The sequence below is a fragment of the Pteropus medius genome, unplaced genomic scaffold (assembly GCF_902729225.1).
Source record: "Pteropus medius unplaced genomic scaffold, Ma_sr-lr_union100, whole genome shotgun sequence".
Classification (NCBI taxonomy): domain Eukaryota; kingdom Metazoa; phylum Chordata; class Mammalia; order Chiroptera; family Pteropodidae; genus Pteropus; species Pteropus medius.
In genome coordinates this window covers 22,005,188-22,031,479 of record NW_024354500.1, presented here as the reverse complement: position 1 = coordinate 22,031,479, position 26,292 = coordinate 22,005,188, and the positions used below count along the sequence as shown (strand labels likewise).

The following is a 26,292-nucleotide window of genomic DNA, read 5'->3' as shown; positions in this document are numbered from 1 at the left end:
GGGCAGCTGAAACTTTAATGTAGAACAAGTATGGATCTATGTAAAAGTTATAAAATTTGCATTTCTTAATTGAAAATACATATAATCAGTAAATGCTTAAGCATTTATCATCTTGATTTTATTATATGTCAAATATATATATTTGTGTATATATCTATATAAAATATGCAATGAAAACATTGAATATATATAATAAAAATATATTCAGGCATTATCAAGTATATTATTCATTGTTTTCTTAAATATATTAAAATGCTTATTTCAAGTAAAACACAATTCTTTATTCACATATATACATTTACTTAAATTGTGGGGTTACATTTTAAGAATTATTTATTATTATTAATCTACTTGTTGAATATTTCTGCACGTTATATTAGCTCTATGGCTATAGCATTAGTGGTGCTTTATTATTTGAGTACTGACTGTTCTGTCTCCCAGAGCAATATGGCATTGTTTTCCATGTCTTCATGGTATTCCATCTAATCCATGAAAACTTTGTTCCTAAGACTATATGTAAATGTAGAAAATATGTTCAAAGACAAAGTTCAAATTTAAATACAATTTTAGTTTAGTCTATGAGTCAAGTGTGTTAATTGGAATATTTAACAAAAAAATACAGTATGGGCCTAAACAATTGAAATGGAAGCCAACTTTGAACAACTAGTATGGCAGTACCTGCTGGTCCTCTCAGAATATCCACCACACCATTGACCATCATTGTATGACTCCTGCTTAAAGCAACAAAAACCTAGGGTGATTAAGTAAAAGAATCAGCAACAACTTTGATGAATAGTGTCTAATAAGAAGAAATGTCTGTTTTGTAACTTTGATAAATATAATTTTGACTCAAAATGTTCTTCTGAATGTGAATGTTAATTTGATCAACTTTGATTACACTGGGAGATTTGAGTTGACATTATTACTTCTTTTTTATAGTTGCTAGCATTCAGAAGCTTCCTGCAGCCTCTGTTCTAACAGACATCAACTTCCCAATGAAAGGACGGAAGGGAATGGTTGACTGGGCAAGAAACTCAGAAGATAGGGTAGTTATTCCAAAAAGCATTTTTACTCCTGTGTCATCAAAAGGTAAATATGTAAGATAATTTGGGCTTTGAACAACACATTCTGACAAAATCATTTAATAAAACACTAGGCATAAATCTTGATATATTAAACAATTTAAAAACAGTCTGCATTCATTATTCTAATTCATAAATATAGAAACACACTTGGTTTTTAAATCTCTGAATTCACTGGAGGAAAGACTCTATAAAATTAAAAAGAAATACAAATGCAAATTATAGGCCTGAGCTTGACATGATTAAGTAAGTTTCAGTATTGATGGTTTTATTTATCTCAGTGTAAAGCACGCTGCCTGACGTTTTAACTTTAGGTATTGAAACGTGTTGCATTTTCCTTTCAAAGTTATTTTTATTTCTTCCTCACATTTGCTTCAGTTTGAAAATATTACTTTGGTATATAAAAACAAATTTAAAAAAATAAGTTATAAGAACATTTTCCTTAGCCTCTAAAATTAATGTCTATTTTCAACAGTGACACTGTGGTTTATTTTTACCTTGGAGACTTTGACCTTATGACAATGCTCAAAAAGGAATTGGCTCTCTTTCCCCATATCATTGGGAATTTAAACTCATAAGCTGCAAACAAAGCAGCTTCATATCTTAGTCTGGTGATGTACAATTACTTTCTGATGCAAAACCACTGAAATAACATCTTTTAGAACTACAATTCATGTGTGAGGTGTAGGGGCTAACCTGGCCCATTCATGGTTAGGAAGGCTTCTTTTCTACCCAACTTTGTATCAGCAAGTTTTGGAATCCCATTGTAGTTAGCAGATTAAAGTTTCATAAGACATAGTGTTTTCTCACCATTTCACTAATATTTTTTTTTTATTTTATTCTTTCTAGAATTAGATGAATCATCAGTATTTGTTCTTGGAGCAGTCCTGTATAAAAACTTAGATCTAATTTTGCCTACTCTGAGGTAAGCTATAAAGTAATAAGCTGTTGTAATCTTTGTAAATTAGCCCAAATATGTGATTATGGCTCATTCTATGAAAATAGTCAAACAAGCTCTGGTAATACAAAGGGGTTTTTCTTAAATAAAATACAAAATACCAAATTAATGAACAGCTTATTCTCATATTATGCATTTCAAAACAACTAAAGAAGAGAATTTTGGTCTGTGATTATAGCCCTGCAATTCTTTTGTAACTAATCATGACTTGCCTTAAAATGAGGGGGAAAAAAGAGAAAAGAAAAAGAAAAGCCTTATGTCTCTATAATAGAATGGGTTGTTTTACAATTAATCTGTCTTCTCTATCTGTACTTAATGGCGCTGTTCATTAATGTTACATGAAACTGAAGAACTATCATGATGACTGGGAATAAGAATACTTATTTTTTTCTTCATTTGCACAAGTTCTCAATTTGCTTCTAAATAAATATTCCATTACAGTTACATTAAGAAAAATGCTGTTGTTCAATTAGAGGACTATTTTTGGAAGAAATTTATTGATTTCTCTCCTTGTAGTCATTCAAAGAAATAATTACAAGTAGTAATTCTACCAACATTCATTTATTTTCTCTACTGTCCTAACTACTTTACCTGATCTCACAGAAAACATCATTCACGTGACCTGTTTCATCAGGCATCATTTTTGGAGGCCTGAGAAAGAGTTATATTTTTGTTAAACAAAGCCACATTTGCAGTAAGCTCTTACATCCTCGTGAATAAAGCTTCATGTTTTTAGGGAGGAGAGACTGTGAATGATGTGTACAGTTAGACCAAGGGCATAACAAATGGTCTAATAAATAAAACCCATCAGAGTTCAGTCCAGCAGAAAAAGACCTCCCAAGGGAGCAACTGAGATTTTGCAGCAGCTGTGGCTAGTCACAATTCTTTGGAGAAAATCTTTCTATGTGCAGTGAATTATTAATACAGTTGGTGAGTCATCGAGGGTCCCTCTTGAATGCAGGTTCTCCTTCACCTACAGAGACAATTGTGGGAAGTTTAGCTTTGTCTAACTTCTTTCTCTGAATGGAATTTGGATATGTTTGTATTTGTTTTTGTTCTACTAATAACAAATTTTCAAAACTAATAAGTTTACTCTCAACTTTTCCACTGGTTTATTAAAACGCATTTAAAGTTACACTGACTCTGTTTCTGATGTTCATTTGAGAAGAAATGTGCTAAAGTTAAAAGTATACCTAAATACTCAAAGTTAGACACTTATTTCTACAGGGAATTTATTTGTGTAAAGCTCATCTTTTAAGAATTCTATACTATACACTACTTAAAATTAGATGACTTGGGTTTTAATTTCAACTTGTCCAGTCACTCTGCAATCATCTGCCTTCAGTTCAACATTAAAATAAAAGCAAGTTCATGTGCAATATTTACCCTATTTGCTGCTGAGGGATATAATGAATGCAAATAAATTATTCAATGTAAAGTACTTTAGATTGTAAATTCATTTCCCTACATGTCTAACAAAGTTGCATTATGATTAATCTTGTTTTGTATAATACCATAGCACACACTCACCTACACAAATGAAATCAGCTTATTCCAAGTTTCATAATTTTTACAGTCAAGGGAATTGGAATTTATCTAGGGATATCAGCCTTTTGTAAAGAGAAAAAAAAACATTTTTTTTAACTCATGGCAGAGGCATTGGTCACTTACAACTTATGAGTAGAATTAATGAATACATTATGGATTATTTAATGGATAAAGCAGGAAATAGTTCAAAGCACTGGCTCCCCTAATACCACCTGTGACATAAAGGATTGAAGATTAGCCTTTGGGCAAGTCACTGACTTTTTTTATCTGTAAATCGTGGAATTGAACTCAAAAATTCTTTTCCATCTTCAAAAATTCCCTGTTTTTATTACAATAAAATTATGGAATTTTAGAGTTCTGACATATTCTTTAGCTTGAAGTTCTTAACCTTTGTATAAGAATTATAAATATGTATACTTACTCATACTTTCTAGGTATAAAGTAATTAGTTAAATAACTTGGAAAACAATATTTACATTTAGAATCATTGACTAGAAATAATGACAGTCGAATGCTCAAGATGAAATGTTTAAGTACTATTTGAAAGGTGAAATATTAGCACTTATTTCTCATTTTCTTTTATTACATACAGTAAAACAATGAAACTGAGCATTTTCAGGCTTGTTTTTCCTTTTCAAAAAATTTTTCCAGAAAGTTTAGTGAGTAACCGTACTAAATTTAGATCTGCTAAATAAGAGTAAGCCTTTTAAAGGACAGGGCTGATATCTTTGTTTTATAGTCATTCAGCAAACATTTACTAAGCAGAAACCCTACTAACCTTATTGCCTTAATTCTTTAAAATCTACAATCAAAACTCTCAGAATAGTGCTTAATAATTAATAAAGATCCAAGAAGTGTTTAGCAGAATAATTATCTTATCTGATACAATACCCTATATAAACAATTTTTTAAACTAAGTTACATGGAAATTTGGTGTTTATACTATAAAAATATTTTAGGAACAGAGAAATAAAATACATATATCTTGTTTTACTGTATAAATTTGACTCTGAAGTGCACCCAATAGGAGAGGAAATTTCTTATTCAAATAAAAAAAAATACAAATTTGCTCTATATATTTACTTATTATTTACCAAATTTTTATAACACATTTTCTTCAGTGATCATTTTACTAATTATCTGTTGAAATTTTCGGCGGAAAGTTTCCCACACACAGAATAATGTTAGGCTTGCTGTTGAATTTCCAGTGATTTTATATTTTGATATCATCATTTTCAAAACAATACTTTGCATAATTTCCCTCATGGGGACTAGAAAGAAGAACTTGACATAATGTTTTGAGTAGATATAATTTAGAAATTTTCCTTCATACAAAGACAGAAATAACTGCATGTTGACTCTTTTATTTAGATACTTCTTTCTTCGCTTGCCCTAATATGCATTCAGCTATTCTTCGAGCTGCATTTTTTATTTTACCATTTGATTGTCTTCCCTTTTGCAATGAAGTATATTTGAATTGTCCCTTCACTGAAGGAAGTGTACTCTACAGGAATCCAAACTAAATATGTGCTTTTCTCAGCCTCCCAATTTTCTTCTTCTTCAGAATAATTTCTTATAGTTAAAAAGCACAGAACCAGTGGATATTAGTGCTGCAAGGCCCTTTAAAGGTTAGTACCCTCCAGAACTCTAATTTTACACATGAGAGTACTGAGCTCCTTATTACTTCAGTGACCTGCCTAAGATTTTATGTCCACTATGTGACTGAGTTATAATCCAACTCGTCTTCTGTCTGCCAAAACCAGTACTCTTCCACTGTCTTGCTGCCTCTATGATGCTAATATTCATTCCTTTAAGCAGTAAAAATCATGCACTTGTGTATTAGTGTGAATACCCATGTGTTTTCTGTAGAAAATCTTGCCAGGGCCAAGAGGAAGTGGCCAAGACTCCAGGCTTAAGGAGTCTTGGAGTCAGCTATGTGGCCCCAAACCAGGCTATTGACACCAAAGCCTGAGGCTGTCACTCTTCCACCCCCTTGACCATTTTTGAGCCCAGGTGAAGGTTGGCCAGCTTAGGCCAGAGGGTCCTTAGGGGAAGATGAGATCAGCTACACACAGGCCTCACACATGTCAGGGAACTAACAATCACTCACAGCTTGGTGAACACTTAAACTGGTGAAGATTTTTTAACAGTAAAAACATTTTAGTAGGACAATTTGGCAATATCAAAAGGCTTTAAAAATGAATTGTCATTTATACAGCAATGCTACTTCTAAGAATTTATCTTATGGAAATTATCTCTAAGGAAAAAGTGTATCCAAGCATATACTCAAGCTAAAGAGTCCCAGAAACAGTTGTAAACAATCCATTTTCTGATTCATTTGATAAAGTCAGGTTCCAGTTTTATAGGAAAATTACAATACTTTTGAGTATGGTAGCAATGTCTAGTTTTCCTGGTAGGACAAATAGAAGATATAATCCTGTTTTTTAAAAAAGAAAGCACTTTAATGAAGCTATTAACATTCAAGATATTGCAATGTATCTCATTAAAATTATATACAAATTCCACTTTAGTATTAAAACGCCAGAAAAAAATACAGCTGAACAAAAAACAGCATTCTCATAAGGCAGTGGTTGTTTGAAAATTATTTTGTAAAAAGACACAAATTCCAGTAATGCAAAATCACATGAATTTTCTGTCAAGTGCACTAACCTAATAAAGATAAATCATGTGGAATTTTATTTTTTTATACTTAGAAAATGGAACTCATTTGTGTTTTCGATATCATAGGAATTAAAAGCAACCGAGAAAAGCAATTGAACTAAATAATATTGGAAATAATAGAAAAACAAAAACATAATCACTTTTATACCAATACATCCTGAAGGCAATCAACTTGAAGTAGCAAGTTCTCTCAAGAGCACCTGTTCTTCAGTTTCCCGACCTAAACTTTGAAACTTGCTTCCTCATTCTGCATTTGCAATGAAATATTATATTTTTGTGAAGTTCTGTATCTTTTTGTAGTGTCCTCTCATGGGGAAATTAAAATCATCCATGGAGAAAATAAATTTACATGACTGGTACTACAAAATAGTGTAATATTACATAGTCAGTATATTATTTACAAAAATCTGAGTTTAATTTGGCCATACCTTTTTAAAGTAGTTTTAAATCCCTGATTATTTAGTTTCTTTGTGGTTCTAAGTGTATATTCTTAGCAAACCTAACTTGAAATTCTATTTAGTTCAAATCTCTGAGTTAGCCCAGTACTCTTTTTCAGCAGCCATCAACTTTTTTGTTTTAAAAACAAATGCATTTAGCGTAATAATTTTGATAAAGTCCCCATTTTCCAGAATTTATATGCAGTCATCTATTTTATTATGGTTTTATTTAATAGAAGTTATATGAACTATAATTCTAAAAATGGAGAGACTACAGTAATTTTAATAATTTTAATTAAATAGTTAACATCTTTTTACTGTACCATACCTGGCTATACTTTATTTGTACAGTTAGTTGCATAATCCCCTCCAGTAATGTTTCTTCTATAATGCTACATTGCATTTTGTTAATGTGGTTAAAAACACATAATATGAAATTTACCCTTTTAACTATATTTAAACATACAGAATAGTAGTGTTCACTGTATTGACCTTATTGTGAAAAAAAATCTCTAGAATATTTTCTCTTCCAAAATTGAAACTCTGTATTCCTTAAACAACTCACATTTTACCTCCTCCCCCATCCTGGAAACCACCATTCTAATTTCTGTTTCTAAAAAATAGACTACTTTAGATACCTCATATAAGAGGAATCATGTAGTATTTGCCTTTTTGTGACTGGCTCATTTCACTTAGCATCATGTGCTGGAAGGTCAACCATGTTGTACCATATAATAGAGTTTCCTTCTTTTTTAAGGCTGGATACAATTCCATTGTCTGTATATACCACATTTTCTTCATTCATCTTTCAGTGGGCATTTAGGATGTGTCCTCCTTTTGGCTGTTATGAATAGTGGTGCAGTGAACATGGGTGTGCAAATCTTTTTGAGATCCTGTTTTCAATTCTTTGAATTTATACCCAGAAGTGGGATTTCTGGATCATATAGTAATTCAATATTTGATTTTCCGAAGCCTCTCCATATTGTTTTTCATAGCAGCTGCACCATTTTACATCCCCACCAACAGTGTATACGGCTTCCAATTTCTCTACAACTTTGCCAACATTTGTTATTTTCTATCTATTTGATAATGGTGGGAAGTGATATCTCACTATGGTTTTGGTATGCATTTTTCTGATGATTAGTGATGTTGAGTATCTTTTTATATAATTTTTTGGCCATTTGTGTATTTTCTTTAGAGATATCTATTTAAGCCTTTTGCCCATTTTAAAAATCTTATTATTTGTTTTTGTTATTGAGTTTTAGGATTTTCTTTTATATTCGCAATATTAATCCTTTATCAGACATACGGCTTATAAATATTCTTATTAGGTAGATTGCCTTTTCACTCTGTTGATTGTTTCCTTTATTGCATAGAAGTTTTTATGTTTGATGTATTACCATTTATATATTTTAACTTTTGTTGCTTGTACTTTGGTGTCATATCAAAAAAAATCATTGCCAAATTCAATGTCATGAAGAATTTTTACTTATGTTATCTTCTAGAGATTTTAAAGTTTCAGGTCTTATGTTTAGATCTTCAATCTTGAGTTAATTTTGCATATGATACAACCTAAGGGTCCAACTTTATTAATTTGCATATGAATATTGAGTTTCCCCAGCACCATTTGTTGAAAAGATTAGCCTTTCCCCATCGTGTAGCCTTGATATCCTTATTAAAGATAATTTGACCATGGATGAGAGGGTTTATTTCTGGGCTCTCTATTTTAGTCCATTGGTCTTTACTGAGGTACCATACTATTTTGACTTTATGTAGCTTTGTAATATGTTTTGAAATCAGGAAGTATGAGGCCTCCAGCTTTGTTTCTCTTTCTAAAGAGTTTTTGACTATTTAGGTTTTTTGAGATCTCATATGAATATTAGGATTTTTTTCCTATTTCTGCAAAAAAAAAAAAGTCATTTAGATTTTGATAGGAATTGCGTTGATCTATAGATTGCTTTGGGTAGTATGGACATTTTAGCAATATTATTGAGTCTTCCAAACTGTGAACATGGGATGTCTTTCCATTCATTTGTGTCTTCTCTGATTTTGTTCGGCAATATTTTTTGGTTTTCAGTGTACAAGTCTTTCACTTTCTTGGTTAATTCTTAAATGTTTTATTCTGTTTGATGCTATTGTAAATGGGATTTTTTACATTTCTTTTGGATTACTCATCATTAGTGTATAGAATTGCAACTTATATTGTATGTTGATGTAAACTGTAATTTTTTCTAGTTTATTATTTCTGCAGGTTTTTTTGTGGAATCTTTAAGGTTTTCTATATATAAAATCATTTCATTGGCAAAAAGATTATTTTGCTTCTTCCTTTCCAATTTGGTTGAACTTTATTTCTCTTTCTTGCATAATTGCTTAGGATAGGGATCCTAGTACTATGCTGAATAGAAGTAGCCATAGATGGCATCCTTACCTTGTTCCTGATCTTTCATTGAACGCTTTCTGTTTTTCACCATTGAGTATGATTTAGCTGTAGATATTTCATATGTGACCTTGACTATGTTGAAGTATATTCCTTCTGTATCTAATTAGTTGAAAGTTTTTTTAATCATAAAGAATGTTGATTTTTAAAAAATGTTTTTACTGTATCAGTTGAGATGACTATGTAGTTTTGTCCATTCTGCTAATGTAGTGTATTACATTGACTGATTTTCACATGTTAAACCATCCTTGCATCTCAGAGATAAACTCCACTTGATCATGGTGTATAATCTTTTTAATATGTTGCTGAATTTGTTTTGCTAGTATTTTGTTTAATTTTTTTTCTATCAATCTGTAAGAGTATAGGCCAGTAGTTTTCATTTCTTGTAATATCTCTTTCCTGATTTTGGTATCAGGGTAATGCTGTTTTGAATTATTCCCTTGCCTTCAGTGTTTTAGAAGAGTTTGAGAAGAAATTCTTTTTTAACGTGTTAGGTGGAATTTTTCAGTGAACCCATTTAGTCCTGGGCTTTTTGTTATTGTTATTGGGAGGTTTTTGATTACTGATGCAATCTTACTAGTTACAGGTATGTTTATATTTTTATTTCTTTATGAATCAGTCTTAGCAGGTTGTTATGTTTATAGGAATTTATTAATTTCTTTAAAGTTATTTAGTTTATTGGTATATAATTGTTCATTGTCTCATGATCCTTTTTATCTGTGGCATCAATTGTAATGTCTGATTTTTGTTATTTGAGCTTTACCTCTTTTTTATTAGTTAGTCTAGCTAAGAGCTTGTCAAATTTGTTGATCTCTAATGTTTTTCTATTCTCTATTTCATTTATTTATGATCTAATCTTTGTTATTTTCTTCCTTCTAACTTTGGGTTTAGTTTGTTTTTGTTCTACTTGCTTGAGATATAAAATTTGGTTGTTGACTTGAGATCTTTTTTTTCTTTTTAAATGGAGTCATTTAGTCCTATATATTTCTGTCTTAGTCTTGCTATTGCTACATCCCATATGTTTTGGAATGTTTTATTTTTATTTTCATTTGTCTCAAGGTATTTTCTAATTTCCCTTTCGATTTGTTTTTTGACCCATTGATAGTTTAAGAGTGTATTGTTTAATTTTTACATATTTGTAAATTTTTCAGTTTTCCTTTGATTTCTAGTTTCATTTCACTGTGGTCAGAAAAGGAACTTTGTTTGATTTCAATTATCTTAAATTTGTTAAGACTTTTTTTGTGGCCTCACCTGAGATCTATCCAGGAGAATGCTCTATATGCATTTGAGAAGAATGTATATTCTGCTGTTGTTGAATAGAGTGTTATGTCTATTAGGTCCAATCGGTCTATAATGTTGTTCAAGTTCTCTGTTTTTATATGTCTACTTGCAGGTTAATCTATTCATAATTAAAGTGAAATATTATATTGAGATATTCTATTATTATTGTGTTACTATCTATTTCTTCCTTAAGTCTGTCACTGTTTGCTTCATATATTTGGGTGCTTTGCTATAAGTTAGTTATATGTTTATAATTGTTCTATTTTTCTGTTGAATTGACCCTTTTATCATTATATAATGATTTTAATTGTCTCATTACAGTTTTTGACTTATTGTTTATTTTGTGTGCTATAAATATAGCCATCCTGCTCTCTTTTGGTTACCATTTGCATGAAATATTGTTTTCCGTCTTTCACTTTCAGCCTATGTATATTCTTATATCTAAAGTGAGTCTCTTGTAAACAGCATTATTGTATTTTATAAACAAATTTTACTTTCTTTGAGATGGGGTTCATGTACCCTACGCTCCTTAAGCCTTTGTAAAAATTGTGAAGAATATGTTAGGTCTATTTTGAGTGGGTTATTCTACACATTATTAAATGTTTTAGATACCAAGTAGTACAAATCTCAAGGACAGGAAAGAGTTTTATTACTTTAGTCATGAAATCCATTTGGTTGTAAGATCTGCTTTCCTAGCAGTGAATACAAATGTGTACATAGCCAGGAAGTGTTAGTAGATCACAAAGCTTGACATGGCACATAAGGAGCCAGCTACTCACTTATGCAAATTAGATTAAATTGATGGAATAAATTAAAGGTAATTTTGTACACTATACAAGTTTTTAAAAGGATACCATTGCATAATGTAAATTTTCTTATTTTCCTTCATTAAGTATTTTAATACCATAACATTAGAATTACATTTAAATCAGCTTGATCAAAAGTTCGATTTTTTTTAGTGTGCATTTAATAAGACATTCATATATCTGTTAGCACTAAAACATGACCAGTTTAGTGCAAAAGAACATATATAAATGCTAGGTACAAATCTTGCCCTCATTGAACTTATAATCTTGTGGAAGGGGACATACATAGATAGCATTAATGGATGTTGTGGTAGAGGTAGACACATGTTAATAGCACAGTCAGAGGTACTCATATAAATGTGATAAGAACATCCATCTGCATAAATATTTTGACATGCATCCTTCCCAATTGTATTCTAAATAATCTAGCACGCGTGCACATGCACACGCGCGCACACACACACACACACACACACACACACAAAGTGAAAGCCGTAAGACAGACTCCATCCTCCAGGGTCCATCTCCATCAGGCCAGTTGAATAGCTGATGAACCTGACACAGAGTAACATACCTGTAGGAGGCTGCTTATCTTAGCTACTTCGCTTTCCATAGCCCAATTTCCCAGGTCCAAAATCCATATATGTCTATACATATAATGAGAATTTCATAAATATATTGACCAAATTATAAATTTCTATTTAGAATACCCATATCCATTTTTTTTCTGGTAAACTATAGATTTATGCAACTTTTAAAATAATGTAAAATATCTGTAAACTATCAAATTTAACTACCATTTATTAATTAAAATTAGCAGTTGAGTTAAATTAGCATTGGGTTTTATTTATAGCAGAAAATGGGATTATAAATAAAACCAGAATGAATAGGCAGATTGAATTTAGGTGATCTGTAAATATTTTTGTTTCAGGTAAACAAACCAGAACTGAAACACATTCATGTTAGTCTGAAAAAAAAAAAAATTGCATCTGTGGGCTCAGGACTCATCTATAATTTTTTTTGGTGGTGACAGATGGACATTCTCCCCAACTCCAAGCCATATACACCTTGTTATTCTCTGAGAATCCTGTCAGAACTGCTAATATAATTAATTGTCCAGTATCACCTCACAGCTTTGTTAATTCCACCATTCTTACTTGATCTCCTGATCACTTTTACTAACAGAGAAGCAGAGAAGAACAAGTTTGCAAAGATAGCTTGGCATTTAGAGCTTTCTTTCATACTTTTCTTGATACACCTTACCTTCAAATAACTCATTTAGTATTATGTGAAATAAAGGGCAATAAACCAGCTCTCTTAGTTTGCAACTGCCTTCCCCATGAGAAATATAAAAACAAATTTATACTTTGTTGTTTTTTACTGTTTACTGTTAGGCTGGATATCAGGTTTCTTGAGTGTTTAAGAATTTGTTGACACCATTAAATACATGAGACATGGGTTAAAAATGTTATCTCACTCAAAATGTTTATAGTTTCTCTGCTACTAAATATAATAAATTCTTCCAACTGTGGCATATTTAGCATTTTTTTTTTTTTGTGAAATCATGTGGCAAAAAAACATTGCATAAGAGAACATTTTTATAAAGAACGTGAGGTTCAACATTGTTTTACAATATTAGATTTATATGACTTTGATGGTACAGCCATTTTAGAAAACAATATGGCAGCAACTTATAAAATTAAACTGCTTTTCCTACATGATCAAACAATTTCAGTTCTAGGTATTTACCCAAGATAAATGAAAATACATGTCCATATAGGAAATATGTATGCCAATTATTTATAATAGCCAACTATGAATAGCTACTATTCATAAAAGCTAAAAATCAAAAGCAACCAAAAATTCACTTACTTATTTGATCAATAGACCACAAATTGTGGTATATTTGTATTATGAACTATTACTCAGCTATGAAGAGTAATAAAGTGGATGAATCTCAAAAACATTATGCTAAGTGAATTAAATCAAACACAAAGTCTATGTACTATATTATTCTATTTAAATGAAATTATAGAAAAGGCATAATTATAGTGACAACATGTCCATGGTTACCTGGAACCCTGGAAGTGGGAGATCAAGTGCAAAGAGGCTCAAAGAAACTGTTCAGATTGTCTTGTTATGGTGGTGCTTACATGGTAGTAGACAATTACCAAAAGCATTAAACAGCCCACTTAAAATTGGTGAATTTTATTATCTATAAATAATGTCTTGAACAACAAACAAGGGAAACAATTAAAGAACTGTCTTTGATACCTGTTATTAATTATTCAGAATACCACATGCTCTATGGAAGAGCAAGTGGTTTGTTTCAAATCAGAAAGGAGGGATGGAAACGTGCACACACAGATATGTATATGTGACTTATATTTCTTCAAATAGCTACAAGTACAATAAAATCTTTAAATTACTAAATAATAGTTGATGTGTAGCATTTTATACAAGTTGAATGAAAATCTATATATGCAAGAGAGTTGGTTTAGTTTTACATATTTATATTTATGTATAATTTTTGGAGCTTATAAATGTAATTATGTTTAAAACTTTTTTTTGAGAGGACTATACTTGGTAAGATATTTCTAAAGCCAAAGATGTTCCTTACATTAAGTATATTCAGATGAAGAAGTAGCCTGTAAATCTCTATTGCTGAAATGAATGATGGTCAGTAATTATCAACAGTATTTATTTATGTTTAAACTCTACTTGCTTTCATACTATACTACATTCTAGTCATTCATCTTAATGAATTTTGAGATAGTCTTAAAAATGCCAAGACAGCACTTTGCAAGAAGAATATTTGGTTTCCTGGAGAACAAAACTGTTAGGTCCACCTCGAGATCAATGGATTATATCCATTTAAAGATTGCCTGAAGGTTTAAATTCACAATTCATCTCTCTCATAGATGAATTAGATTTAAGTCATCGAAAGCTCCTCAGTACACTTGCGTTTTCATTTTTCCTGCATCTAAAATGGTAACAGTCAGCAGTAGCTTCCCCCTCCCCAAAGTGTTCTAGTTCCAGATATGGTTTGTTTATAACAAAAAATGAGCAGTATCTTTCCATGGATAGTACTTTAGTATCACATTTATAATCTACTTGCCCTATTTTTTTGCTTAGAATATATTTATTTAACAACCCACCCCAACATGTGTTGAGCAGTAGGAATTCATATTTGCAAATCCTTTCTCCTTTTAATCATAATTACTCTGTTTCAGAAATTATACTGTCGTTAATTCCAAAATCATCGTGGTCACAATAAGGCCTGAACCCAAAACAACTGATTCGTTCCTGGAGATAGAACTAGCTCATTTGGCTAATGTAAGTATCATCTACTTGGCATTGAGTTGCTTATAGAATTTACCTTTTAAAGATAGTTAACAGTCATTCTTTTGACCAATAAGACCAGAACATATTTTCTAGGCTTTTAGAGTTGCAAATGAATTAATTTAATAAGATATGTATTATATAGAAACAAAATGCCATATTATTCTGTACTTTTGCTTATAATAAAACTCTCCTCAGTTTACTCAAGATAATAGTTAATAAATTGTTTGTCAGTGTACACATCTTTATTGGGCTTTGAGCTAAGCAGTGGGGGAAAATATGATAAATAAGAAGCCTTCTTACCATATGGTAGGGAAGGCTGTTATGTAAATACATAGACTTAAGATGCATGCAGCAATACAAGTTATAAACACAGTACAGAGGGGAGTGATTAACTCTAGGGTACTCAGGGTAAAGGGATGGATGGGACAGCATTGAAAAGTGCTAAGTCAAGGATTAAAAAAACCTTCAAACTACCTGGATGTCCCAGTGATCTGAATCTAAATATTCCATTCTAGACAGGCAAGAGCCTTCTCTTAAATCCATCCAACTGCAACTGGAGTTCTTTAAATCTTGTTCAGACCTTATGTGGAAATTTTGAATATCTATTTATCTTTTATATGTTTACTTTGAATACTTAAATTATTGATAAGTAGGGGCAAGGAAGGTGATTTCTATTATGGCTTTTCTAATTATACTTTTATACTTTCTATATTAAAGTAAGCCAGTCTTGTGTATTGCATATACATATATTTTTATTCCTTGCAAAATTTCTATCAGTTGACTTTTACATATAAATAACAGGATCACAAAGTGATTGTCTTTTTTTCCAGATTGATATACTTAGCAAATGACAGTGGAATTTATAATCACATCCTATGGCTTAAAAATCCTATATATTTTCTGTTGTTTTATGATTTATGACTTCCCCTAAAAAATCAGCCCTGGTATTATAAAAAATATCAATCGTCTTATCTATAAACCACTTTTTACTAAGATGCTTCAGGCTTCCTAGATTGTTAAATGAAAATCTCAAATCTCTCAGCAATAACTTTTAAACATCATAATTAATACTTAAACTATTAGGTCTTTTCCTGCTTTTGCCAAAATGTGACCATACTGGTTTTAAATTCAAGAATGTGTTTTATTTCTATAATATCTACCTACTCATACCTTAGTATAGCCCTAATCTCATCTCTGCACTAAAACCTGGGACATAATTTTAACATTACTTTTGAGTAGGAGCTTATTCCTTTATCTGTTCAAAATTTATTCTAAAAATACTTGTTTATTTATTTTTTTGTTTTTATTATTTATCATGGCAATGCCTATCTAGTTCTAAGCATTGGTGAAAAGTAATAAGGTATTAATTTCATGAATTACTTACTGAAAAAGCACCACAGTGTCAGAATATATCCAGTGTTTCTTATGAAAAAAAAAAAAACAATTTCTATGAACATTTGTAAAACTTTCTTAAATCAAGATAAATCATTCTTTAGAATTTAAAGATCATGTTCAATAAATAACGATTTTTCATAAATTGAAGAAAGAGTAACCTCAAAAAAAGTATTGATGAAACAGTCTCACGATTTTAGTTCAATAAAACTATTTAAAATGAACAGGATTTAAGCTTTGAGTCAAACTTTCCTGGGGACACGTTTGGACAGCTGATTTACAGAAGAGATAAACCATATGAAAAATTATTTTCTACATATGGAAACCAGAGTGTACAGTAAATAAATTTTATTAAGCACCAGCTAGATGTTGGAGTGGCAATGAAAGTCAGAATATAAGAATGGTGAGATATTATCACAGGTCACTGAGAATTCTGTCTTTCAATATTTTGAGTGAGTTAGTTGACTGGATCCCCAGAACAATACTATCTCCATTACAGAAGGCCTAGATTTAAGCTAATGTAGACAAATCTGTTACAAAAGGGGCAGTGGGAAGAGGAAGAAAAAAAGCTTACGCTGGAGAAGAAAATGCTGCAAAATGTTCCCATTTCTTTTCTCTCCTTACTTGCAGTGCCCACCTGTGCCTGTCTTCACAGGCTGCCCCAATTAACAGCCACACACTGGAGCCTTTCTGAACTGCACAATCCCTCGTTTCTTCCCACTGTTTTATAATACCTATTGCACTGTGGTGTGTTTATACATACAGTCCTTAATACATACAGTCCTTCATGATCTACTGTTTTGAATTTCTAATGTTTGTTGTATTTATACTTAATATCCAAATTAGATTTTGTAAATACCTTATTGTTCATTGAAAGAAGAAATATGTGACTGATTTAGTCTCTTAATTGTATTACCAGTCTTATAATTATATAGTTCCATATGCTGATTTCAGTTTATTTCCATTGAAGAGATAATCAAAAAAGCCTATACTAGAATATAATAGTCTTCCCTAAAATGTAAAGAAAAGATATATATTTTAAACATGAATATTGAAATTGATTAGAACTGAAATTTCTATAACTATATAGATATATAATCATTGTTATTGCCTTCAAAATTGAACTATTTTAAATGATATTTTTAATATCAAGTCAGTCTACTTTCACCTATTTTCTTAAATCAAAAGTATCTGCTGTACTTTTATGAGCTCAGAAAAGAATAATGACTTGGAAATTATATCTATTTCATATACCATGTGGAAAAAAAATGGAGCGTAGGAATTAATAGTTATAATGAGTATAGGGAATAGCCTGTTAAGATTTTCTAAATGAAATATGTTCTTTTAAAAAGTCTTTTTACAAATACCATTTCAAGTATTTGAAATATATGAATGCCTTTGGGAACTGGTAGGAATAGGTAATAGAATATGGAATTTTGAAATTCCAAATTGTATTTAGCAGAGCCAATTTCAGTTTTAACCAGCTCATAAGTAATTAATAAGTCATGTACTATTCTTAGTTTATTTTTGGCTTATGGCTTTATAGTTATGACCTATAGAATCAGGGTTTGTGGTCCTTAATGTTTAGACTTAGCAATTGCTTGCTTTGAAAAAATATATCAAATTTGCTTTTTTTAGAAAAAGAATTTTGTTTTTCATATTATTTTAGGTTTCTTCAGTGTAACATTTATACTTATCAATATTGCCAGAATCTCTAATGCATAAGGAAGTTTATTTAGTAATTTTATTGAAAGTAATGATTGAGACCTATGTAATGGACCATGCACAGGTACACATACCCACCATCAGTATGCCTTGGATCTGACAAGTCTGAGCCTGCTGTGACTTTCCAAGGTGGATGATATCCCTATCTTTACAGATGAGTTAGAAGAGTAAGAAAAATAAATCCACTTTAGTTATCTCATTCCCTATTAACATTGTAAGCCAGAAAACACATTATTTTTCCAAATAACAAGTCTTTATGTAGCTCCATTCCTAGTGAAAAGACAAACTGGACTATGCTGCCCTACAGTCTCTGCAGTCTAGTCTTGCCTTTCCTTTTATTTCTTCCTCTGGGTAATAACACAAATGGTCTAGGTAGTGTGATACTGCCTATTTTTCAGAATTAAAAAAAAAAAAATCCACCAAGTTCATTTGTAGTTCTTATTCAGAAAAAATCTCATGAGAATTTGGACTTTTTCGTTTTGTTTTGTTTTTGCTATATTTGCTTGCATACTAATAATATCAAGCTAACAAGTTAAGGAGTTTTATGTGTATAAACTAAAATTAATCATGAGCCATAGCTTTTGTAAACAGTAGTGGAAAACACAATGAGAGAATGTAATGAATATGCCTTTACCATGAGATAAGCATGAAAAACAATGACAAGAGATTCCAACATTCATCAATAGGTATTTTCGTGAATATCAAAGGCTGATAACAACTTAAGAAATTAAAAATCACTTACCAAAGCTTAAAGAAATCCAGTCTATACATCTATAATTTCTACAAAGAGGTATTTGTATCCCTTTATTTTTTAAATTACTTTTCTACCCTTGTTTCTATCCATTTGGAAGAGATTTCTAATGTTTTGCCTGCATAAAACTCTTTGTAATTTTTATAGGAGAGTCATGAAATGCTAACTAGACAAGCAGACTGATGGCTCTGCCAACGGCTGAAATTGAGATAGAATTGTTCTCTAGCAACAGTTTTTTTTTTTTTTTTTGGTTATATCCTAAATTCTAAACTTTAGTAAACATTCTTCCCAATTTCATTTCAAATTCACTTAATTTTTATTCACTGTACATAGTTAATATTCTTCAAAAAAGATTGTAAAGTAATTATGCTGCTTATGCTAAAGTTTGTTAGAGCAGGGATCAGCAAACTTTTTTCAGTTAAGAGTCAGTAAGTATTTTAGGCATGGGAGCCATAGTGGTCTCGTCCCATCTACTCACCTATGCTATTGTAGTGTGAATGCAGCCATACACAATATATAAACAAACTGGCATGGCTCTGCAATAAAATTTTATTTACAAAAATAAGTGGCTGTCCAGATTGGACCCCTGGGATATATAGCATGTCAATAATGGCCCCCAAATGTGTCTACATCTTAATTCCCAGAACTTGTAACATGTCACACATCAAAAGGGACTTTGAAGATGTGATTGAGGGTAAGGAAACTGAAATAGAGAAATTATACTGAGTTGTCTGAGTAGGTCCAGTTTAATCACATGAGCCATTAAAAAGGGATAACTTCTCCTAATGGCTATGGTCAGAGACATGCAACATAAGGATTCAACTGTCATTGCTGACTTTGACCATGAAGGAAGAGAGTCATAAGTCACGGGATGTGGGCAGCCTCTAAAAGCTAAAATCAACCCCCGGTTGCCAATCAGGAAGTAATGTGGACTCAGTCCTATAAGAGAGAAGAACTGAATTCTGCTAAAACCTGAATGAGCTTGAACATTGATTTATCCCCATACCCTCCAAAAAGGAGTAAAATTCTGCCAAGATTTTTATTTCAGCCTTGTAAATTCTTGAGCAGAGACCAGCTGAGATCACCAGATTTCTGACCTGCAGAACTGCAAAATAAATTTGTGTTATTCTATGATGCTAAGTTCTTAGATTATAAAGATAATATATATGTATACAATAATAGTGCCATTTTGAATCAGATATACTAAATACTGATAAGACATTATTCCATAAAAATCAATTAGCAACTAGAGATTACATTTTTGTTGTTGTTGTTGATTTTTATACCAGCACTTCAGGTACCTGATTAAAGGAATCACCAAACCATGAGAATGGTCATTGTAAAGTAGAGGTGGGATATCAGGCAAAATTAGAGGAAGCCACGAGATTGCATTACCTATACAGCCACAGGAAGGGCCTTGTGGAGCCAGGTGCTGCATGACAGGGACACCTCTGACATTCACAGATAAATTGTGCTCTTGAAGCAATTTCACAAACCTTCTCTGCTCGCAGCTTATAGACTGTAGCAGCAAAACACACCCCTGCCACCCTTGTCTTCACTACAACACCTAAAAAATATTATTAGGACATAGTATTGTATTTTGTCGATTGTAAAAAGAAAAGACTTATGCTATGTGTTAAATCTGTAAAGAATCTAGCTACTTAGGTGTTTATTAAATTTATTCGCCACTTCAATTCATAGTTAAGTACCTGGAGAGTTTTTGCTCCTAGATGATTTGTTTGTTGAGAATTTCTTCACATTCCTTGCAACCATTGTAGGAAATGTTGTAATCATATATGAGTAAGATACCCTAAGACATATATGTGGAGGCAATGATTTTCTTTGGAAGATACGCTATAAATAATTCTTAATAGCAGTTCTACATTTCACCATTTCCTATACATCAAATACAAAGTTTCATCGAGAAATAATGTACATTCAGGTTAGTGATAAATCTCAGAAATTAGAGAAGCAAGCTGTTATCCCATCCACAAAAAATAGTGTCATCTGGTTAATGTGAGCTTCTGAGTAACCATATAGCAGAAGCTGAATTAAATATATGCTCTCTCCTTGTGTCCTAACTAAATACCTGCCAACTCCTCGGGAAGAGCTAGGTAACATGGATGCGACTCATCCTGATAAAACAATATTCTGTATTTCTCACTGTAATGGCCTTTATATCATTCTGCTCTAGTTAAAGACAACTCTTTCTTTTCCATTTCCTTGATTTGACTGGTTCTCAGTGTGATTCTTTGTATAGAACCCTTGTAAATCCATTCAAAAATTTCATATCTCCATACTCCTATTAAGTAAGAACACAGTATTGCATTTTTAGTTAGGCTCTTTAGACTTCAGATCTATATGTGTGTGTGTGTGTGTGTGTGTGTGTGTGCATGTGTGTGTGTGTATACACAGAGAGAGAGAGAGAGAGAGAGAGAGAGTAAGTTAGACCCAGATTTAATTCGTTTAAAAAAAGTCATTTAAAAATACTAAAATATGAAACAGTACTTATCATAACCTTGAAAAAGAGTTTTGGGGAACATTCAACAGACTCTTTACTGTTGTTGAGTTTCATAACATACCTTTTTGAACTTTGACATCCCCTTGGGTGTTGTATTACACTTTCAGGGACTATGAAGCTCTCCATGGGTTAAGAGACATAACCCCAAATGGGTTCCCTCCCATTGATCAGTTTTTAATGACTTGTTATATATAAAACTATGGAAAATTTTACATCTACTAAGATCTTAACTCCCCTAACATGCATTCCTGGGATTTTTTTTTAATTGTGTGCTTTTTCAAGAAGTATGAGAAACATAAGTAGGATATAAAATAGTCTTTTCCAGGTCAGGTAGGTCATTTTGGAAATGTTCTCAAAGAATTCCTAAAATCTATTTGTGCAATTTTATAATAATGACAGTTAAACTTCAGTGGGAAAAGAATGGGAGGGATAAGCATAGCAAAATCCAGGTCATTTTAATGTAATGACTTTATGTCTAAAATTTAGAAAATTACAGAGAGACCATATAGTAAAAAGTCTTCTCATCCACATCCAAAAAGTCAAGACGCAATTCTCTAGGAGATGTGACAGAAAGAATCATCCTGAACATCCTGCACAGTTATAATTAAGTCACTGCCCTTCTTCATGTCCTTAGATGCTTTGTCTATTTGCTTGTTTGGCCATTATATACAAGAGGATATTTTTGTTTCCAGAGGACTATGAGAGGTACAAGAAAGTTAAGAGCTTTCCAGATTCGGACTTTACTATGGTATATGAGCACTCGGCATTTGAAAGTTTGAAGAAAAACAGAGTAAAATAACCATGTTATTTTTGTTTTCTGTGTCTTGAACAGACAAATTTGATATGGATAAAGATTATAGGGAAGTGGATGGAGTAATTATTAGAATGCATGTTCCTAGTTTATCCCTAATCTCAAAATTCATGGAGCCACAGAATCTACATCTCTAATAGGCATCTCATTTGATTCAAGAGTTGGACCAGAGAAAACACTGTGAAAACATTAAGATATTAAGAGTATAATTAAGATAACATGTGAATTGACTTTATTCAGAACTTAAAACACCAAGAAAAAATTAGAGAAACTTAGTCTTTATTCATTTTTATTGTGACTTTACTCTTACTTTTCTTGTAACCAACATCCTTCAGATTTCTGCTCAAATATTATCTTGGCGAAGCCTTTCCAATATACAAAACTGCAATCCATCTACTTCCCAATCTTTCCTACTCATTGTGATTTACTTTTCATCATAGCACAGATTACCATCTAGCACATTATATATTTACTTATATTTTTGGTCTTTCTCCTTGTCCCCTTCACTATAGTTAAGTCTATGAGGCAGGAATTTGTTTTATTCAATGTTGTTTTCTCAGTGCCTCAAATGGTACTCAAAACATAGGTGTTTACTATGTGATTTCTGTATGAATGAGTAAATGAATGAATGGAACCACTTGTTTCAATCATCTTCCTGGCTCTCTTTTCTGAGTTCCATGGTTTGTGAGAGTAATTTATCACAGTGAGATATATTTAAATCATTGCAGACCAAAGGAAAAAAATTATACAGACCAAAATAAAAAAGTTATACAGACCAAAGGAAAAGAGAGAGCCACCCATAGAAATATATGAACGAACCTGATGATGTATTTTAATGTTAAATTGATATATTGGTTTGGTTGATGTGAAAACAGAGGAAAGAAGTAAAATAAAATAGGAAAGACTATTAAAGACACTTGAAAGTGGTGTATAGAACATCTATGGTAATTAAGAAATTTGGTCATGGTACATTTTTAAAATGCTTAAAAGTAGATAAGTAGAAATGTTTAATAAGAGCTTAACTGTGCTATTTTGAATAGAATCAAGAGAAAAAACCTTTTTTTTTTTGCCAAAATGTACTTTTTTAATAATAGCATATACTTTTCAATAGTTTTCAAATACATGCAGTTTTAATATATTGTCAATTTTATTGAGAGCTTTGTAAATTAATCTTCTTTAGCCTACCTGTCTCATTTACCTGACGATTTTTGTTTTCTTAGTTTATTGCACTTCTTAAATCTACTTCTGTAGTTTAGTTCACAGCTTGCTTATTTTCCTCTTGCTCATGTCATTACATTTTGTTACTGCTCTCCATTGAGCTCACCATTTCCTGTTATTGATTTCCTGTGAATTCCTCATAACAGATCTTGTAGCAGAGTACCATTGAGAAAAGTACCTGAAAATAACAAATATTTTACAAGTGGTTTCTCAGCAGAAACTTTTAGCCAGTTTTTTCTCATGTTTATAATTAATTCATCATTGATTTTTTTTTTCTTTATGTCCCATCTCACATTTTTATATTCCCTAAGTAAGCGGTCTATCCAGTTACTAAGTTTCCTCTAATTTGTTTGTTCTGTTTATTTTTTTAAACTTTAAATGTTTAAATGACCTCAGCTCACAGTACATATCTAGTGACTACACTAGAATTAATGTTCACAGATTTTCTGTCTGTTGTGTAGGCCCTGGAATGTATAGTGAAACACAAGATTGAGTGATACATTTTGGAACCTATGGTATTCTCACGTGGATGCTTTTTAAATTTTCACGAAGATAGGCAGAAAGAGAAGCATCTAAGAGGTGAGAGATGAGGATACAGGATAAAACTGAAGACTGACGAAGGCATGTGATAAGAGTAGAAGCAACATTTGTCATCTTTATACTTTCACCTGAAAGTTGAGATCAGTTTCTTTAGAGGAGTAAAAATGAAAAGGATATTCAGACAATTAAGTTCATATAACATTTCTTTTCTAATAATTTCTTTTGTTATAACCTGTTATAAACTCTAATTTTGAAATATTAATCCTATAATCAACATCCTGTATTGATTTATGTAGACATTTAATTTAATCTAACTCATACATTACTAGAAGGTGTGAACTAGATTTAGAGGGTCTGTTCTCTCAAGTTTTTCACCTACACTTAGTTTCTACATCCATGAAACGTATATTCCCATTAATAGATCAAAGATAATTTATTTTTCATAAAGTGTTTTGAGCTCTTTTGAACAGATTTCTAGATAAATATAGCATGACTTTGATACAACATTATAGCTATGCTGAGGACTTCTTAGGAAATCACAAGCTGTATGAAAATGTCGAGTAAAACCAGGTAGTGTTTCATAGGACAGAGGAATAAACCAATTTAAAATACCATTCCCTTCCCCATCCTTTCCACATCCATATCTATTCCTCCTGTCAGAATCATATAAGGACCCACTTCTTGCATGAAACTTGCTCTAAAAAATGCCATGATGTTCTGTCCCTTATTTGTCCCTTACACAGAAAATTATGGCTAGTGACATTTACATGAACATGTCTCTCATATTGTTATATAAACATTCCATATGGGTGTTCCTCATCTTCTATAAAACTATAACCTTTTTCAAAGGAGTGTTTTTATGCTCTAAGAACATAGTTTAGAAGTGTAGGGTGGATTTCACAAGTTTTTGAACAGTGAGTTTAATTTTTATTTCTAGTGAAATTCTAGAATGGACTCAGAAAACAGAACTTAGAGGTTAATGGTTCACAAAAAGACTGGCTAGACCTTCAGAGATGTTGTTTTGATACACCCCAGTGATCAACATTACATGTAGGTAAGACAGAGGAATGAGGGCTGGCTCATATCTGGCTGGTACTGAGGCAGCATATTTACCTGTGGGAAGCAGCCAGTAGCCTATTTCAGGACTGTAACTTTTACTTACCTTGGCCTAGTCATCATTTTATCAGTGACTTGGTTGGATGAGGACACAGATGTCATGTTTGTTTCTTAATCTTGTAATGACACAAAGCTTGGAAGCAATAGCGAAAGCCTGGATGCACAAGTCAGTATTCAAAAGTTTCAATAAGAGACTACCAAAATATCTGATACAGTCTTAGCTTGCGTTATTAAGAACATGGAACCTGAATTTGAGAGGCAAAAGTACCATTTTGTTCTGTACAGGTAGGACGCGAGTAGATGGTTTCTCTAAACACCTTCTAAGTGTGTGCTCCAGGAAATGAGTGACATGGAGGAGAAGAGAACTTGAAACCAACAGAGTATGTTTAATAGAAAAGACTCCTTAGAGGTATGATAGAATCTGTAGATATCTAAAAATATCACAAAAAGGAATAATTATTAGGTTATTTTCAAAGGGCAAAATAAGACCCAATGAATGTGGACAGGCAAACAAAAAAATCTTTCCAACAATTAGTACTCTTCAAAACCAAGTATTTCCCCGGATAATCCAGTGTGGAAAATTTATTGTGTCAATCTGAGTGTCATGGTAGCTACTAAGCACATAATTATTAAGCTGAATAAAAATTTAGCATTTTTTTTCATAATTTCATTAGATATGATTGTATACAAATGTGATCTGTTGATTATGACTGTTTTGCAAATCAACAAATTCTCTGGAAATGGACAGTTAATGCAATCATCTCTTGTCTCCAGGAAGCTGACCAATTAGAGGCTAAAGAGGAAGTGGTGGTGGTGATGATTGCACATGTGTATAATACAGAATGTTTCACTGTGATTTAAATAATGTAAATACTTTGATCTTCTTAAAGGAAACAATCCAGCAATTAATATTTTTGAGCAAAAATAAAATCAAAACCATCAAAATATGGACCTTGTAGTAGAGGAGAGCTTTACTTTCTTTTTTATGTATGTACTCACAATACATTTCTTCTTTGCTTATTTTTAGGGTACTATGAATCCTTATTGTGTGTTATGGGATGACGCAAAAACGTAAGTGACAGATGTTTTCTTATATTACTTTGGACTAAATATTCAAAGCACATTAAGTTATTTCAGCTGCTTGCTGGTCAACAGGATTATGATAAGTTAGTGAGATGTGAGTTAGACTCAGAGAGAAAACATTCCCCTTCTTTGAACCTGCAGGACAGCATGATGAATGTGCTGTGTGTGATGATGCCATCAGGTTACATCCCAAGATGGGACTGTAATACCTAATGTGTAAGGCACATTGCGAGGTGAATTCCATGAGGATTTTTTAAAAGCTCTGATATTTTTAAATTATAGAAGCTCAAATACTTTTTCAACACCATGTCCTAGTAATTCAGTTTAGCATTGTAGAATAAAATAGCAATCTCTATGGTTATTTAGCCAATACATTACTTGTGTGACCTTGAATCTATTATCAGAGTAATGCAATATTTATATAGCCCTTCTAAATTGTTTTGTTATATAAACATTGAGTGACATTTAATTTTCTCATTCATATATTTTATGAAATTCATGAAGACAAAAGAAAATAATTGCAATAAATAAAAATGAGTAATTCTTCCATATATTCCTG

The 26,292-nt window shown here is 31.7% G+C and overlaps 1 protein-coding gene across 7 annotated transcripts in view; it reads left to right on the top strand.

Moving 5' to 3' along the window:
* The window catches only part of ADGRB3 (adhesion G protein-coupled receptor B3), a 654,835-nt gene that overhangs the window by 357,556 nt on the left and 270,987 nt on the right, over positions 1-26,292 (top strand). For all 7 annotated transcript variants that reach the window (XM_039852889.1, XM_039852886.1, XM_039852892.1 and 4 more), the window contains 4 exons: positions 940-1,089; positions 1,932-2,007; positions 14,465-14,567; positions 25,678-25,721. In XM_039852889.1, coding sequence (XP_039708823.1) covers positions 940-1,089; positions 1,932-2,007; positions 14,465-14,567; positions 25,678-25,721 — 373 coding nt within the window. The remainder of the gene's footprint in view (positions 1-939; positions 1,090-1,931; positions 2,008-14,464; positions 14,568-25,677; positions 25,722-26,292) is intronic.